Raw genomic sequence first — 16,363 nt, 5'->3', positions numbered from 1 at the left:
TCCCTCTGGTCTGTGCAGTTCGGCACAGACTGGCCCATTGACGTCATTGCCTCGCGTCCAGCGATACAAAGTTAATGGTAGAGCAGGGACCTTACGGTCCCCTGCTCTACCATTGCGTTCAACTGTATCTGCGTCCTGAAGAAACGGATAGTTTTTAAACCGGGAGAGAATAATTAATAAATCCAAAATTCGCAAGATGACGTTTATTTAATTTAGCTGAAGTTCAATTTGATTATTTTTCGATTAATTGTCCAGCCCTACAATCTAGGTTCTTGGTCTCATACACATGCACTGGTTTCATAGGAAACCATTTAAATGGACCGTAACTTTTCAAACATCTTATGTTAATCTAATAGTATACCTGATCTAGATAAATTTTGTAATATACTTACTGTTAAAATGTAGTTTTTTTTCCATGCAAACTCTGAAGTTCATATAATCTGCTGTCCACCCCATTTATAAATCCTTCCTGGTAAGTTTTACAGTCTCACACCAGTGCTAGATTCTTTGATTTACTGCTGTATAAACTCCTCCACGTTTAATCCAATTTATCTCCGCTTACCTTTTACGTTTACCTTTATCTGGTGCTGTTACTTTTCCTACAAATTCTTTATTCAAGCTAAGGCGTTGATTCATCCGCTTTTTGGGTGATGTGCACATGGAGAGAGAGAAATCTTGGAGAACTAGCCCCAGGTCTTCTGTGGATGTAGGCTTCCTCAAATCCTTCTGTCCATGTAATCCCAGACAGACCCTACCTTGAGGTCAAGGCTCTGTGAGGGCCATATCCTCACTTAAGTCATTAAGAACCTTCTTCAACGTTGACTCTGTTTGGCTGGGTTCACACAACCTATTTTAAGGCGTAAAAGAGGCGTATTATGCCTCGTTTTACGTCTGAAAATAGGGCTACAATACGTCGGCAAACATCTGCCCATTCATTTGAATGGGTTTGCCGACGTACTGTGCAAACGACCAGTAATTTACGCGTCGTCGTTTGACAGCTGTCAAACGACGACGTGTAAATTGACTGCCTCGGCAAAGGTGCAGGACACTTCTTTGCTACGTAATTTGAGCCATTCTTCATTGAAGACAATGAAGAGCAGCTCAAGATTTACGAGCGTCAAAGACGCCTCGCATAATACGAGGAGCAGCATTTACGTCTGAAACGACGCAGCTGTTTTCTCCTGAAAACAGTGTCTTTTCAGACGTAAAAGCCTCTCATCGTGTGCACATACCCTTTGGGGTCGCCGTCCTGCTGCAGAATAAATTTGGAGCCAATCAAATGCCTTCCTCATGGTGTTGCATGATGGATAAGTATCTGCTTGTATTTCTCAGCCTTGAGAGCACCAATAATCCTGACCAAATCCCCCAACTCAATTTGCTGAAACACAGCCCCAAACTTGCAAGGAACCTCCACCATTCCTCACTGTTGCCTGCAGACACGTTATTGTACTGCTCTCCAGACCTTCAACGAACAAACTGCCTTCTGTTACATCCAAATATTTCACATTTTGACTCCTCAGTCCAGAGCACCGGCTGCCAATTTTCTGCACCCCCAGTTCCTATGTTGTTGTGCATAGTTGAGTTGCTTGACCTTGTTTCCACTTCGAAGGTATGGCCTTTTGGCCGCAATTCTTCCTTGAAGAGCACTTCTGGCCAGACTTCTCCAAACAGTAGATGTGTATACCTGGGTCCCACTGGTTTCTACCAGTTTTCAGGTGATGGCACTGCTGGACAGCTTTCGATTTCAAACTGGAAGGAAGCATGATATGTCTTTGATCTGCTGCATTAAAGGAATAGTGTCACCAAAATTTTTTGTTTTATGTTAGTGTTTTATTAAAAACGTTTTTATTTATTTGTGTGTTTGTGTGTTACTTTTTTCTATTTTTTCACTTTTTCTTCCCTATGGGGGCTGCCATTTTTTGTTCCATTTCTGTCTGTGTCGATTAACGACACATACAGACATGGAATACGGCAGCCACAGTCCCATAGGGACTGCGAACGGCTCCCGTCCCATTGACTTCCGTGTACGGCGTCTGTTTGATGCGAACTGCGCATGCGCCGCTCCCACACAGTCCAATTCGAAATTGGCGCCGTCCGGCGCCATTTTCCTGTGGACCGGAAGTCGCGACCGGACAGTAATATTACTACTTCCGGTCGCGGCTTCCGGATTTGTGCACTTGGACCAGCGGCAGCAAACGGAGCGGACGGGCCGGAGGGAGCCGCAGCGGCAGGAGCAGGTAAGAGATTTCAATGTATGTTCGAGTTTGTGTGTGTTTACTACTGTATGTAAACCTACTACGCTGTGTGTTAGCTCAAAAAATGGCGACACACAGTGTAGGAGGTTACACCGTTCAAACCCCTCGTTTATCCCGGCACTAGCCAGGATAAAGGAGGGGGGGATGCTGAGAGCTCACTAGAGCGAGAGCTTTTAACCCAATGTTGCAATGCTGCAATTTTGGGAAATAGCTCCATCTAGTGACCAAAAATGGGTAGTATTATAAATTAGAAATAATTTATAATATTTCCTGACTCGTGAAAAAAATAAAAAAAATGTGAACAATGTTTAATCACCCACACACTAAATGTTTAATAAAAAAAAAACAAACATGTTTTTCGGGCAACACCATGCCTTTAAGTTTCCTCGGCCGACCACTGCATCTACAGTCCTCAACGTTGCCAGTTTCTTTATGCTGCTTCAAAAGCGCTTGAACAGCACTTCTTGAAACCCCAGTCTGCTTTGAAATCTTTGCCTTGCAGAGACCTTGCTGATGCAGTATAACTACCTTGTGCTCGGTCTTGCCATGGTGGACCTGTGACATGAAGCGGTTTTTCAACTTTGTAGCAGAGTTTGGCTGTTCCTCACCCAGTTTTAAGCCTCCTACACAGCTGTTTCTGCTACAGTTAATGACTGCTTCAACCTACATATGAAAGTGATGATCATTATCACCTGTTTGGTATAATTGGTTAATCAAACACCTGACTATAATCCTATAAAATCCATGAGTCTGCAAGTGTACCCTTAAGAATTTATGCTGTTTTGTAGGCAAAGGGTGGTCACACCCCCTAACGCACCATGACGTAACTACATTTCATAGTTCGTTAAGGGGTTAATTCTGTTCATGTCATACCATGTATTCTAGGCGCTGCTGCACAGACTCTGGGGCACTTTGAATTACCCGTCTAGCCTCTGCCAGATCTGGAGATATTGGTGCCATTATTATTAAATTAGCCCCTATACTATCGGTGGGGCATTCCTGGACATGGAAAAGGCAGGGAAACATGATCGTCGGCGCTCGAACACTGTCCAATCTGCTGCAGACTGTCAGAGCGGCTTCTGCTGTTCTCACTTCTCTGCGGCGTCTGCTTTGTATCGCTGCTGCATATGTGTGCGCTCCGGTTAGCCAGTGATGAGAAGACTTATTAAAAAAAATAAAGTTCAAAGAAAAAAAAAACTTTTTCCTCGCCAGGAAGAAAACGTGTGTATGGTATGTATGTATGTATGTATGTATGTATGTATGTATGTATGTGTGTATGTATGTGTGTGTGTGTATATATATATATATATATATATATATATATATATATATATATATATATATATATTTTTTTTTTTTTATTACCTTTTTGTAATAATTATCTTATACTTGGTAGTATTCATGCACTATGATACATTTTCTTGTGTATATTCTGTTGTGTACATGCATTTAAATAAGTTTATCTATGTATTTGAAAGATATGAAATTTGGAATAATGAGATACTATCATGTATAGTGGAGGAAATAAGTATTTGATCCCTTGCTGATTTTGTAAGTTTGCCCACTGTCAAAGACATGAACAGTCTAGAATTTTTAGGCTAGGTTAATTTTACCAGTGAGAGATCATATAAAAAAAACAAAAAAAAAAAACAGAAAATCACTGTCAAAATTATATATATTTATTTGCATTGTGCACAGAGAAATAAGTATTTGATCCCTTTGGCAAACAAGACTTAATACTTGGTGGCAAAACCCTTGTTGGCAAGCACAGCAGTCAGACGTTTTTAGTAGTTGATGAGAAGGTTTGCACACATGTTAGATGGAGTTTTGGGCCACTCCTCTTTGCAGATCATCTGTAAATCATTAAGATTTCGAGGCTGTCGCATGGCAACTCGGATCTTCAGCTCCCTCCATAAGTTTTCGATGGGATTAAGGTCTGGAGACTGGCTAGGCCACTCCATGACCTTAATGTGCTTCTTTTTGAGCCACTCCGTTGTTGCCTTGGCTGTATGTTTCGGGTCATTGTCGTGCTGAAAGACCCAGCCACGAGCCATTTTTAATATCCTGGTGGAGGGAAGGAGGTTGTCACTCAGGATTTGACGGTACATGGCTCCATCCATTCTCCAATTGATGCGGTGAAGTAGTCCTGTGCCCTTAGCAGAGAAACACCCCAAAACAATGTTTCCACCTCCATGCTTGACAGTGGGGACGGTGTTCTTTGGGTCATAGGCAGCATTTCTCTTCCTCCAAAAACGGCGAGTTGAGTAAATGCCAAAGAGCTCAATTTTAGTCTCCTCTGACCACAGCACCTTCTCCCAATAACTCTCAAAATCATCCAGATGTTCATTTGCAAACTTCAGACGGGCCTGTACATGTGCCTTCTTGAGCAGGGGGACCTTTGCGGGCACCTCAGGATTTTAATCCATTACGGCGTAATGTGTTACCAATGGTTTTCTTGGTGACTGTGGTCCCAGCTGCCTTGAGCTCATTAACAAATTCCCCCGTGTAGTTTTCGGCTGAGCTCTCACCTTCCTCAGGATCAAGGATACCCCACGAGGTGAGATTTTGCATGGAGCCCCAGATCGATGTCGATTGACAGTCATTTTGTATGTCTTCCATTTTCTTACTATTGCACCAACAGTCGTCTCCTTCTCACCCAGCGTCTTACTTATGGTTTTGTAGCCTATTCCAGCCTTGTGCAGGTCTATGATCTTGTCCCTGACATCCTTAGAAAGCTCTTTGGTCTTGCCCATGTTGTAGAGGTTAGAGTCAGACTGATTAATTGAGTCTGTGGACAGCAGTCTTTTATATAGGTGACCATGTAAGACAGCTGTCTTTAATGCAGGCACCAAGTTGATTTGGAGCATGTAACTGGTCTGGAGGAGGCTGAACTCTTAATGGTTGGTAGGGGATCAAATACTTATTTCTCTGTGCACAATGCAAATAAATATATATAATTTTGACTATGTGATTTTCTTTTTTTATATATAATCTATCTCTCACTGGTAAAATTAACCTAGCCTAAAAATTCTAGACTGTTCATGTCTTTGACAGTGGGCAAACTTACAAAATCAGCAAGGGATCAAATACTTATTTCCTCCACTGTGTGTGTGTGTGTGTGTGTGTGTGTGTGTGTGTGTGTGTGTGTGTGTATATATATCTATATATATATATCTCGCTCTCGCGCTCTGTGAAGGGAGACTTCTAGTGTGCAGCATGTGTACACAGAAGATTTTTGCTGCTATCTGGCATTCATGCTGGATGTTGTTAAAATAGCAATAGAAATGTTTTGTTCTTGCCCTACGTCTCCATGACAGTAGTGGCGTCTTAAAAGGGCCTTCTGTTCAGTGTGGATCCTTCTGAATCTTCTCCCCACTCTACAATCTTCTAAACCGGGGCTTAAAAAAAAAAAAATGGTCTTCATTAAGGGTAAGGCCACACGGAGCGGCCCTGACACTGTCGCACCGCGACCAACAACCGCTCCGGCGCAGTGTTCGGTGTGACAATCAAATAGCCTGTTAGTGACCACACGTTCATGCGGGTAAACTGTCCCTTTTATCTGCAAAATCGTGCGGCCATGAATTAATACACTCTTTATGGCCGAACTTTTGCAAGTTACCCCCTATTCAATCTCTATGGCGGCGCCAGAAAATCTGAACACTGCACTCTGTTATCTCTGGCGTTTCCATAGAGAATGAATGTAGCGGCAGTGTGCATGAGCGACCTGCCGCTCTGTTCAAACTTGGGCTTCAGGCAACTTCATGCTCCCCCGTTCTCGTAGATGGTGGGGGTCAGAGCTGTCTGACACCCACCGATCAGCAAGTTAGCCCTTACCCTACGGATAGGGGGTAACTTCTTGTAACCGGAATACCCCTTAACAAGGTTTTTGACAGCCGCGCCTAACAGTGCTAGTGCGGTTGTTGGCCGCGTCGCGACTCTGTTGCTCTGTGTAGCCTTACGCTAAGTTTTGATCCAAGGACATTTTAAAAGTAAGTATCCTTTCAAAGTGTACATCTCTTCCCTTTGGGAACATGGGCCTCCTCCATGATCAAAGGGGGGGGGGGGGGAGGGAGCGACTCTGGCTTCTCAAGAGAACCTTGGAAGTGAATATGGCTCTCTTCAGGCTGAGCATAGCAGCTTCGTGTACTATTTGATGAATCAACTGGAGGGACATAATTCCAAATCTAAGCGACCAGTTTTTGGCTTCTCTACTAGTCTTCAATAATAAAGTAGCTTTCCTTTTCAGGTGCCTTGGCAGATAATGAAAATGGTGCCTATAGCTGCAGACTTTTTTCAAATTTAGCAAGTAGGGGCCATATGGCTATATTCCTAAACAGGAGAAGTTTGTTTTAAACCCTGTCCGTGCTCTATCCCTTGTGAGGGTGATGAACTTCTTGATTCTTACCTTGACAATATGCTAGAGAGGGCTTTTGGACAAGAAAAGGTTTCCTATTGAAAATCGATTCTACTGTCAGAAAATCCTTCTGCAACCAGAAAAGAGCTAAGCAAGAGCCTAGAAAAAAGTGCCAGTTCACGCGGGTTTTTTTTTAAAATTGTATTTTTATTTATTTTTTAAACTGATTTTGCCGCAGAAACTGTTGGAGTCTGCGGCAAAAACTATCTAAACCGCATCCCAATGACTTCAATGGGAGGCAGGTTTTGTTTTTTTCTGTGGCAGTTTTTAGCTGCTCACGGTAAGGCCTTATTCACACGAACGTGTCCGTTTTGCGTGCGCAAAAGTTCCGCGTGGCATGAGTATTTGGTGCGTGCCTGCGTGATTTCCGCGCATATGGCAGCGTGATGACACTGTTTACAAACATTAAAGCAGGAGGTGCTTTTCTTTCATTAATTTATTTTACGACTAGCGCGAATCACGCGCGGCACACGTATGTGCTTCCGTGCGTTATTTTTAAGCACCCATTGACTTCAATGGTTGCGTGATGCGCGACAAACTGCCAAGTATAGGACATGTCGTGAGTTTTACTCAGCGCACATACGCTGCGTGAAAATCACGGACTGTCTGAACGGCCCCATTGACTAACATAGGTCTGTGAGACGCACGTGATTTTCTCGCGCGTATCACAGGCGTAATACATGTTCGTGTGAATAAGGCCTAAAAGCGGCCTGCTCTTCCTTGCTGCGGCTCCGCCTCTAATCTCCCATTGAAATCGACGGGAGGCATAGCGTATTTTGCCTGCGGTGCTTAGTGGCTGCGAGAGAAAAACGCAGTGAAAATCTCAGCAAGAATTTGCAGGCAGATCAATCTGCCTCAATATTCCTGAAAGAATTGAGGCAGATTTTTCTGCCTGCAAAAAAGTGTGTAAACCGGGCCTAAGGGTGATGTAAATAGCATCCGACTAAAGGCAAAGGCTACCTCTCGAACTCCAATTTTAGGTGTAGTTAAGAAAATTGGTGTGATTAGTATCAACGTTGCTTGGACAGGTGCCAGAAATTCCAAATCACCCAAAAACCTCAATGGGCTATGAAATCTGTAATCTCTGCGAAGAGTAACTATCCCTTTTACAGAGGATCAACTTGGCCTGTGAGTTTGACACTTTTCCAGATCTTCAGGATGCATATTTCCATGTTCCCATCCACCACAGGAATACGTTTCTAAGTGGAAATCGGTACAGATCCGGACCGAACCCTTTCAGTTCATAGCCCTTCCATTTGGTCTCTTGTCTGTGCCAAGAATAGTGTCCAGTCAGTACTAACGTCACTAGAGTGGATCAACCATCAAATGTCAGATTTGAATCCAGATGTGGCAAAGGTGTTGTTGGGAATTAAGCTGAACTCCAATCTACAGTCCTTATTCCTCCCAACATACAAGCAGACCAGGTAGAAAATCAATGATCAGGGAAAACATCCCTTCGGAATTGCTGAAAGCGTTATAAACCGTGTTCCAAAGAAAATATGTCAAGATATTATCAGACACCACCACAACCATGCTCTATGCTATGTCAAAATTTTTTGGCTCTTTTTTTTTTTTTTTTTTTTTTTTTTTTTTTTTTTTTTTTTTTTGCAGCCAAACATAGAAGTGAGCGCAATAGAAGGGAGATGAATCAGTCTTTATTTATTTCTTTTTTTGAATATATATATATATATATATATATATATATATATATATATATATATATATATATGAACCTGGCCTTGGGGAAGGGAGGACGTGCTGTCTTCTCTCATCAGACCAGTTATGGGGACTGGACACTTTTGCCGTGAGATGTGCTATATTCTACGAAGACAATCCCTGGAAACCTGTATCCTTATTCTGTGCGAAGTCTTCTGTATTCAATTCCACAATTTCAAGTTTTTCCAAAGCTCTTAAAAAGAAGATATTGGACAAATATAAGATCCTTCTCATGGCTCCATCCTGGCTGAAAAAGGTCATGGTTCCCCCTTTATCTCTGGAAGGGAACACTCTGGCAGTTCCCAATCAGGAAATTCACCAACTACAGCTTATAACATGGATGTTGAAAGGTCAGTGTTGCAGAGCTGAGAACTTTTTACCACCTTTGTTTACATTGTCCGGTGCACTCTTTGCCTTCTGTTAGGACGTGTTGGCCTATTGACCAGGTTTACGATTTTGCTTTTAGTGAATTTGAGAAAAGTACGTTAATCCATTCTCTTGTGTTCCATGGATCAGTAAATCGACAAGTGTAGCAAGCCTATTTGCTCAGCCTTACTCTTAGCCAGGTCCGAGTACAAGGCCCCACTTTACCATTCAGATGCTGTATAGAAGCTGAAAATGTTGTGACCTCTGGAGCGCAGGACCTAAGTGCCACAATGCTTATTTATCTCGCTAAAATCAGGGATATGAACACCAGCCTGAGAGGCCCAACGTGCTAAAATTAAATTATATTGGGAACCTTACAGGACGAATATCCTCAATGTCCTTGGAAGCCACCGGTCCTGCTCTTTCTTAGAGCCTTCTTTATGCCCTGAATTTAATATTTTCCTTTTTCATTTGAATTCCTTTTACTTGTAGCCATACACTCTCTAATGATCGCAGAGACGTCCTTTTTGTCTGTTTATAAATGGTGGTCATGTTTGAAGTAAATGTAATGGCTTAAACTTATCTTCAGGTTGTTCTCACATGTAGTGGAACTGCTACAGATTTTCTGCCCAGATTTGCCAGTTGGAAATCTGCAGCATATTACAGTAGCAGCAAATTGATGCTGCAGAAATTGGCGTGAGGTGCAGATTTTTAAATCTGCAGCAGATCAATTTCTGTTGTGAATTTTCCCTGTTGAGTTGAATGGGAAGTAAAAAACACTAGTAAAAAAAACAAACCCCATTTTCACTCTAAAATATATACTCGCCACTCCTGGTGCTCCAGTAGCAATGTTACCCTGCTCCCCAGCTGGGCTCATCCCATGTAACTGCTGCAGCCAATCACTGACTGCCTCAGTCTCATCTGATGGGCATGATCTGATATGGAATTTTCCTCCGCAAACCCAACCTGTGTGAACATACTTTTATTTATTTTTTTATAGTAGGTTACTACAGCAGAATACTAATAAATTGTTCTGTCTATTCTAGCATGCATTCCACTTCCATTGCATCTCTCGTTGGTTGAAAACTCGGCAGGTTTGTCCGCTGGATAACAGAGAATGGGAATTTCAGAAGTACGTTAAAACTATATTCTTTTGTCTTCCTAGCACTATCATACCAAGCTTTGTAATAAACTTTGTAATATATACTAGTTTTACTGTTTTAGCTGTCTTACTGGAATTCGATCTAAAGAATCTCAGGAGTAAAACTACTGCTGCTAGCTACCTAGGGAGAGCCCCTCTGACTGCTAAGCAACCTGTGACTGAAGGCCCTTTTACATGGGGCCAATTTTGTGGCCAAAAATATGGTCGCTAGTTGGCAGCACTTCTCACTGTTTTAACAGGGAGATGTGCTGCCGACCTGATGCAAATGCATGGAGATCAACGTAGTAACTAAACAATCATTGCTCCGTGTGAATAGGGCAAATTAGTGCTGCTGCTGTGGATGAGTCGTCCGTCACGGCTGGAGGCTATGTAGGGACCGTCATATTGGAGTATCGCTGAGTCGTTGTGGTGAAGGACCTGCGGCTGGAAGTGACAACACAGCGTGATTTCGCGATTGAAGCGGAGAGCACGCTGGGCTGTGAAGAGAACTACTGTATGCTGATTTGACAGCGTCATACAGTTGTCTTTACACTGCCCAGAGTGAAAATATGTAATCTCCTATTTGGCTATTAGAGCCAAATTGTGTGTGTGTGTGTGTGTGTGTGTGTGTGTGTGTGTGTGTGTAGTTTTTTTTTTTAAAACCAATCACGCTGTAGTTAGCTGCAAAGCGCCTAAAATATTAGGAGCAGCAACACTTTACGGGTATGTTCACACGGCGGGGGTCCGTAACGGCTGAAATTACGGGGATGTTTCAGCCTGAAAACATCCCCGTAATTTCAGCCGTACCGGCATGTGCAGGCGCTTGAACGCCGCGTCAATTACGGCCGTAATTAGCGCTGCTATTCATTGGAGTCAATGAATAGCGGCTCCAATTACGGCCAAAGAAGTGACAGGTCACTTCTTCTACGCGGGCGTCTATTTACGCGCCGTCATTTGACAGCGGCGCGTAAATATACGCCTCGTGTGAACAGACAAACGTCTGCCCATTGCTTTCAATGGGCAGATGTTTGTCAGCGCTATTGAGGCGCTATTTTCGGGCGTAATTCGGGGCAAAAACGCCCGATTTACGTCCGTAAATAGGACGTGTGAACATACCCTACTACTGACCCTGCTTCTACACGGTTATACTGTTCGTTGTAAAGCTTTGCTGCTCAAAGTATTTACATTAACCCCTTAATGACCAGCCTATTTTAAACCTTAATGACCAGCCATTTTTTACGTTTTTCTATCGTCGCATTCCAAGAGTTATAACTTTTTTTATTTTTGCGTCGACATAGCTGTATAAGGTCTTTTTTGCGGGACAAGTTTTATTTTTTAATAGCACCATTTTGAGTACATATTATTTATTGATGAACTTTTTTTGGGGGGGGGGGGGGGGAATAGAAAGAACTAAAATTTTGCCACTCTTTCGCGTCCTAAATCTACGCCGTTTACCGTGTGGTATAAATAACACAATAATTTTATTCAGCGGGTTGTTACGATTGTAAGAGGGAAAAGTGTTTTTTGTTTTTTTACTAGTCCCACTAGGGGATCGCTATTATAATACACTGCAATACTTTTGTATTGCAGTGTATTACTGCCTGTCTGTTTAAAACGGACAGGCATCTGCTAGGACATGTGTCTGGCATGACCTAGCAGGCATTCACTACAGGCAGACCTGGGGGCCTTTATTAGGCCACCGGCTGTCATCGGGACACACTTGGCGATCTTATCACCGGGTGTCGGTGGGGGAGAGAGGGAGCTCCCTCCCTCTCTCCAAAACCACTCCGATGTGGTGCACGCTATTGAGCACCGCATCTGAAGGGTTAAACGGGTGAGATCGATACTTATATGGATCCCACACGTTCGAGCAGGGACTCCCTCAGCTACATCTGGCAGCTGAGAGCAGGGAGATTTGACAGCTCCCTGCTCTGTTTATTTATCATGATGCAGTGCTGTAAAAAGGCATATGCATCAGAATAAAGCCCGTTAGTGGCCGATGTGAAAAGGCGTATTGGCGGTCACTAACGGGTTAAAGAGGCTCTTTCACCACATAAGTGGCCTATCTCCTACATAATGTGATCGGTGCTGTAATGTAGATTACAGCAATGTTTTTTATTTTATTTAGAGAGACAATCTATTTTTACCAAGTTATGACCTATTTTAGCTTTATGCTAATGACTTTCTTAATAAACAACTGAGCGTGTTTTTACCTTTTGACCAAGTGAGCGTTGTAAAGAGAAGTGTATGACGCTGACCAATCCGCGTCATATGCTTCTGTCAATTCATGTACTCCGCACATAGTGATGTTGCGTTCACTGTACTCTCACATACACCCTCATTAACTTTACTGAAGTGTCTTGAGAGTGAATAGACATCACCTCCAGCCAGGACGCGATGTCTATTCACACTCCCGAAACTTCGGTAATGTTTGTGGGGGACTAAATGACAGCGTGAGCCCGCTCCATACTTCCCCCTACCCGGCTATGACGTAACTGTATGTCATATGTCGGGAAGGGGTTAAAGAAGAGTTCATCTATGCCTATGCTGATAGGGCCTATAGGTTACATGCGGTGTACAAAATAGCAGCAATGAGGTAAAAAGTGGGGCATATTTCCTATTCATCTTGAGACAGAATCCTGGCGTACATGCTGTGCTCCACATTTATTAACAGGAAAAAACCCTGCAATTCCGCCATTGAACGGCGTGAATTTAAAAAGGCATAGAACAATGTGCGGCGTAAACACGTTACCTTATTCTATTGGTCGGTACGATTAAGACGATACCACATTTGTATAGGTTTTTTATGTTTTATGACTTTTGCACAATAAACACTTTTGAACTAAAATTGCTTGTTTTTGCATAGTATATCCAAGAGCCGTAATTCTTATTTTTCAGTCAATGTAGGGATATGAGCGGTTGTTTTTTTTGCGGGACAAGACATAGTTTTTAATGGTACTGTTTTGGGGTACATGGGACTTATTGATTAACTTTTATGACTTATTTGGGGGGCAATGGAAAAAATAAATTTCGCCCTTGTTTTTTGCATTGAACGGTGTTCACCTTGCGGTTTTAACCCCTTAATGACCGGGCATGTTTGTACCTTAATGACCAAGCCAGATTTGTCAAATCTGGTATGTCTGACTTTATCAGAGAATAACTCTGTGAAAGTTTTGAATATCCAAGTAATTCTGACATTGTTTTTTCGTCACATGTTGTACTTTATTTTAGTGGTAAAAGTAGACTGATACGATTTGCGGAAATTAATTAAAAAATAGAGAAATTGAAGAAATTTTGTAAAAATTATAATTTTTCCCTATTAACTGCAATATGTGACATATATACATACTGCACAATTTTTTTCTAATTAAATATATATTTCCATCTCTACTCTATTTTGGCAGCACTTTTGAAAAAATATATTTTTTTTTTGAGCAATTTGGAAGACTTACAAATTTAGTAATCATTTTATACATTTTGAAGTACATTTTGTTTTCCTGCACCAAGCCAGGTTTTCAGAGTCTCATAGGTGTCAGAATGGTGGAAACCCCCACAAGTGACACCATTTTGAAAACTACACTCCTTAAGGTATTTATTAAGGGGTGTTGTAAGTATTTTGACCCCACAGTTTTTTTTTGTAAGAATTCATGCAAAGCAGGCGTAAAAAAATATAATTTCACTTTTTTCATAAAAGTATCACTTTGAAGACCAATTTCTTTGTAAAGCGACCATGAGAATGAAGAAACACACCCCAAAATATATCACCCTGTTTCTCCTGTTTTCAAAAATGCCCCCATTGTGACCCTAATGCATTGCTTGGACACACGACAGGGCCCGAAAGGGAGGGAGCACCCGGAGGCTTTCAGGACTCATATTTTGCTTGAAAATGTTTTAGGCCCCACTGTACATTTGGAGAGGTTTTGAGCTACCAGAGCGATAGAATCTCCCCATAAATGACCCCATTTAGAAAACTAGACCCCTTAAGGTATTTATCTAGGGGTGTAGTGCGTACTTTGACCCCACAGTTTTTTGCTAAATTTAATGCATAGCAGGTGAAAAAAAAAACAAAAAAACACTTTTTTCATAAAAGTATCACTTTGAAGACCGATTTCTGTGTAAAGCGACCATGAGAATGCAGAAACACACCCCAAAATATATCACCCTCTTTCTCCTGTTTTCAAAAATACCCACATTGTGGCCCTAATGCGTTGTTTGGACACACGGCAGGGCCCCAAAGTAAGGGAGCACCCGGAGGCTTTCAGGACTCATATTTTGCTTGAAAATGTTTTAGGCCCCACTGTACATTTGGAGAAGCTTTGAGCTGCCAGAACGATAGAAACTGCCCATAAACGACCCCATTTCAAAAACTAGACCCCTTAAGGTATTTATCTAGGGGTATAGTTAGCATTTTGACCACACAGGTTTTTCGCTAAATATATTGGAATTAGTCTGTAAAAATTAAAATGTACTTTTTTTCTGAAACAACATATAAATTTTTATTTACAAGGAATAACGAAGAAAATGCACCCCAACATTTGTAAAGCAATGTCTCCCGATTACGACAATACCCCATATGTGGTAATAAACTGCTGTTTGGACCCACAGCAGGGCTCAGAAGGGAAGGAGCGCCATTTGGATTTATGATTTTGCTGGAATGGTTTTCGGTGCCATGTCGCATTTGCAATGCACTGGAGGGACCAAAACAGTGGAAACCCCCCAAAAGTGACCCCATTTTGGAAAAACCATTCAAGAAATTTTTCTAGGGGTATAGTGAGCATTTACACCCCACGGGTCTTTTGCAGAGTTTATTAGAATTAGGGCGCGAAAATGAATATCAACATTTTTTCCACTAAAATGTTGCATTTTCTCATTTTCACAAGGCATAAAGGAGGAAAAAAACAACCATTTTTTATAAAGCAATTTCTCCCGAGTACGGAAATACTCAATAGAGCGGTGTGCGGGCTTATTTCTTGCGGGAGGAGCTGCAGTTCTTATTGGTACCATTTTTTGGTACATAAAAAGTGATTCAAAAGTTGTATTACATTTTTTTTTTTAGAGCGAAGGTGCCCAAAAAAAAAAATGCGATTTTGGCGGTTTCAATTATTACATTTTTTTTAAGGTGTGCACTGTGCAAATTAAATAATGGTATATTGTAATAGTTCGGACTTTAACGGACGTAGCGATACCAATTTTGTTCATTTTTTTACATTACTTTAGAAGAAAAATGCGAAAAGGTGTTTTGTTTTTTTAACTTTAAAAAAAAAAAATTCTCACTACTAATAACTATAATTCTTCTACACATTTTATTAATCAATCCCCTTAGGGGACCTGATCCAGCGATCATTGGATCGCTGGTACAATACACTGCAATACTAATGTATTGCAGTATATTGTTATTCTTACAGGCTTCTGTAACAGAGCGATCGCTGTTCCTGTCCGTTAGTACCGAGGGGGCCTGCTATAATACACAGCCGACACCCGCAGCGTATGGAGCGGGCTCCGAATGTGAGCCGGCTCCATACATCAACCGCCGCACCATGACGGGCAATTAAGTCATAGTGCGCAAAGGGGTTAATGCACAGCGGATGGTTCAAAGTGAAAATTGCAATTTTCCACTGATATGCCATTTTAGTGCATAATATGTTGTGCCACAGAAGACAAATACCTCATAAAACGTTAAGCGGTTTCTCTCGGGTATGGCGACGCTATATGTGTGGGCGCAAACTGCTGCTTGGGCACGCTGCAGGGCTCAGAAGGGAGGGAGCGCCATTTTGCTTTTGGAGCGCAGATTTTGCTTGGTAGATTTTCTGTTTTGGGTTTCGCTGGTGTTTCAGTTTATAATGTGGGGGGCATATGTGCTGTGCGGGGTACATCAGGGTATATGTAATCTGTGCGGGGTACATCAGGGTATAATAAGAGGGTATAATAATGGGGTAAATAAATAATATTTCATAGATATGTGCCCGGTGTTGCACTGATAAATGGCGCCCGATCTTATCCACTTTTGGAACACTCTGCACGTTTTGCATCGCCATAATCTGAAAGGCAGAACTTTTTTATTTTTTCACCACCGGAGCAGTGTGAGGGCTTATTTGTTGCGGGACAATCTGTAGTTTTCATTGGTACCATTTTGGGGTACATGCGATTTTTAATTTTATTTTTTTTTTTATTTTTTTGATCACTTTTTGTTCAATTTTTTTGCAATCCTGAGCAAAAAACAGGAATTCTGACACCGTTTTTTAGGTTTTCTTTTTGCGGCGCTCACCGTATGCTATAAATGACATTTTTACTTTATTCTGCGGGTTGGTACGATTACAGCGATACCATATGTATATAGGTTTGGACCTTTTTTTTTTTAGCGTTTGCACAATAAAATGACTTATTTATAAACAAAAAAAAATTTCTGTCACCATATTCTGAGAGCCATAATTTTTTTATTTTTTAGTCAAAAAAGCTGTGTAAGGGCTTGTT

General features: G+C 41.7%; 1 protein-coding gene across 2 annotated transcripts in view; it reads left to right on the top strand.

The window, feature by feature from the left end:
* RBX1 (ring-box 1) overlaps positions 1–16,363 on the top strand; it is a 58,758-nt gene that overhangs the window by 31,259 nt on the left and 11,136 nt on the right. Inside the window, exon 4 of one of the 2 annotated variants that reach the window (XM_075832281.1) lies at positions 9,798–9,883. The exons of the other annotated variant lie outside the window; for it this stretch is intronic. Within the exon in view, the coding sequence (XP_075688396.1) occupies positions 9,798–9,883 (86 nt within the window). The remainder of the gene's footprint in view (positions 1–9,797; positions 9,884–16,363) is intronic. 2 annotated transcript variants of the gene reach the window in all.

The sequence above is a fragment of the Rhinoderma darwinii genome, chromosome 7 (assembly GCF_050947455.1).
Source record: "Rhinoderma darwinii isolate aRhiDar2 chromosome 7, aRhiDar2.hap1, whole genome shotgun sequence".
In the NCBI taxonomy this organism is placed as follows: domain Eukaryota; kingdom Metazoa; phylum Chordata; class Amphibia; order Anura; family Rhinodermatidae; genus Rhinoderma; species Rhinoderma darwinii.
The sequence above is the reverse complement of the archived record's forward strand: the minus strand, read 5'-3'. Positions and strand labels throughout refer to the sequence as shown.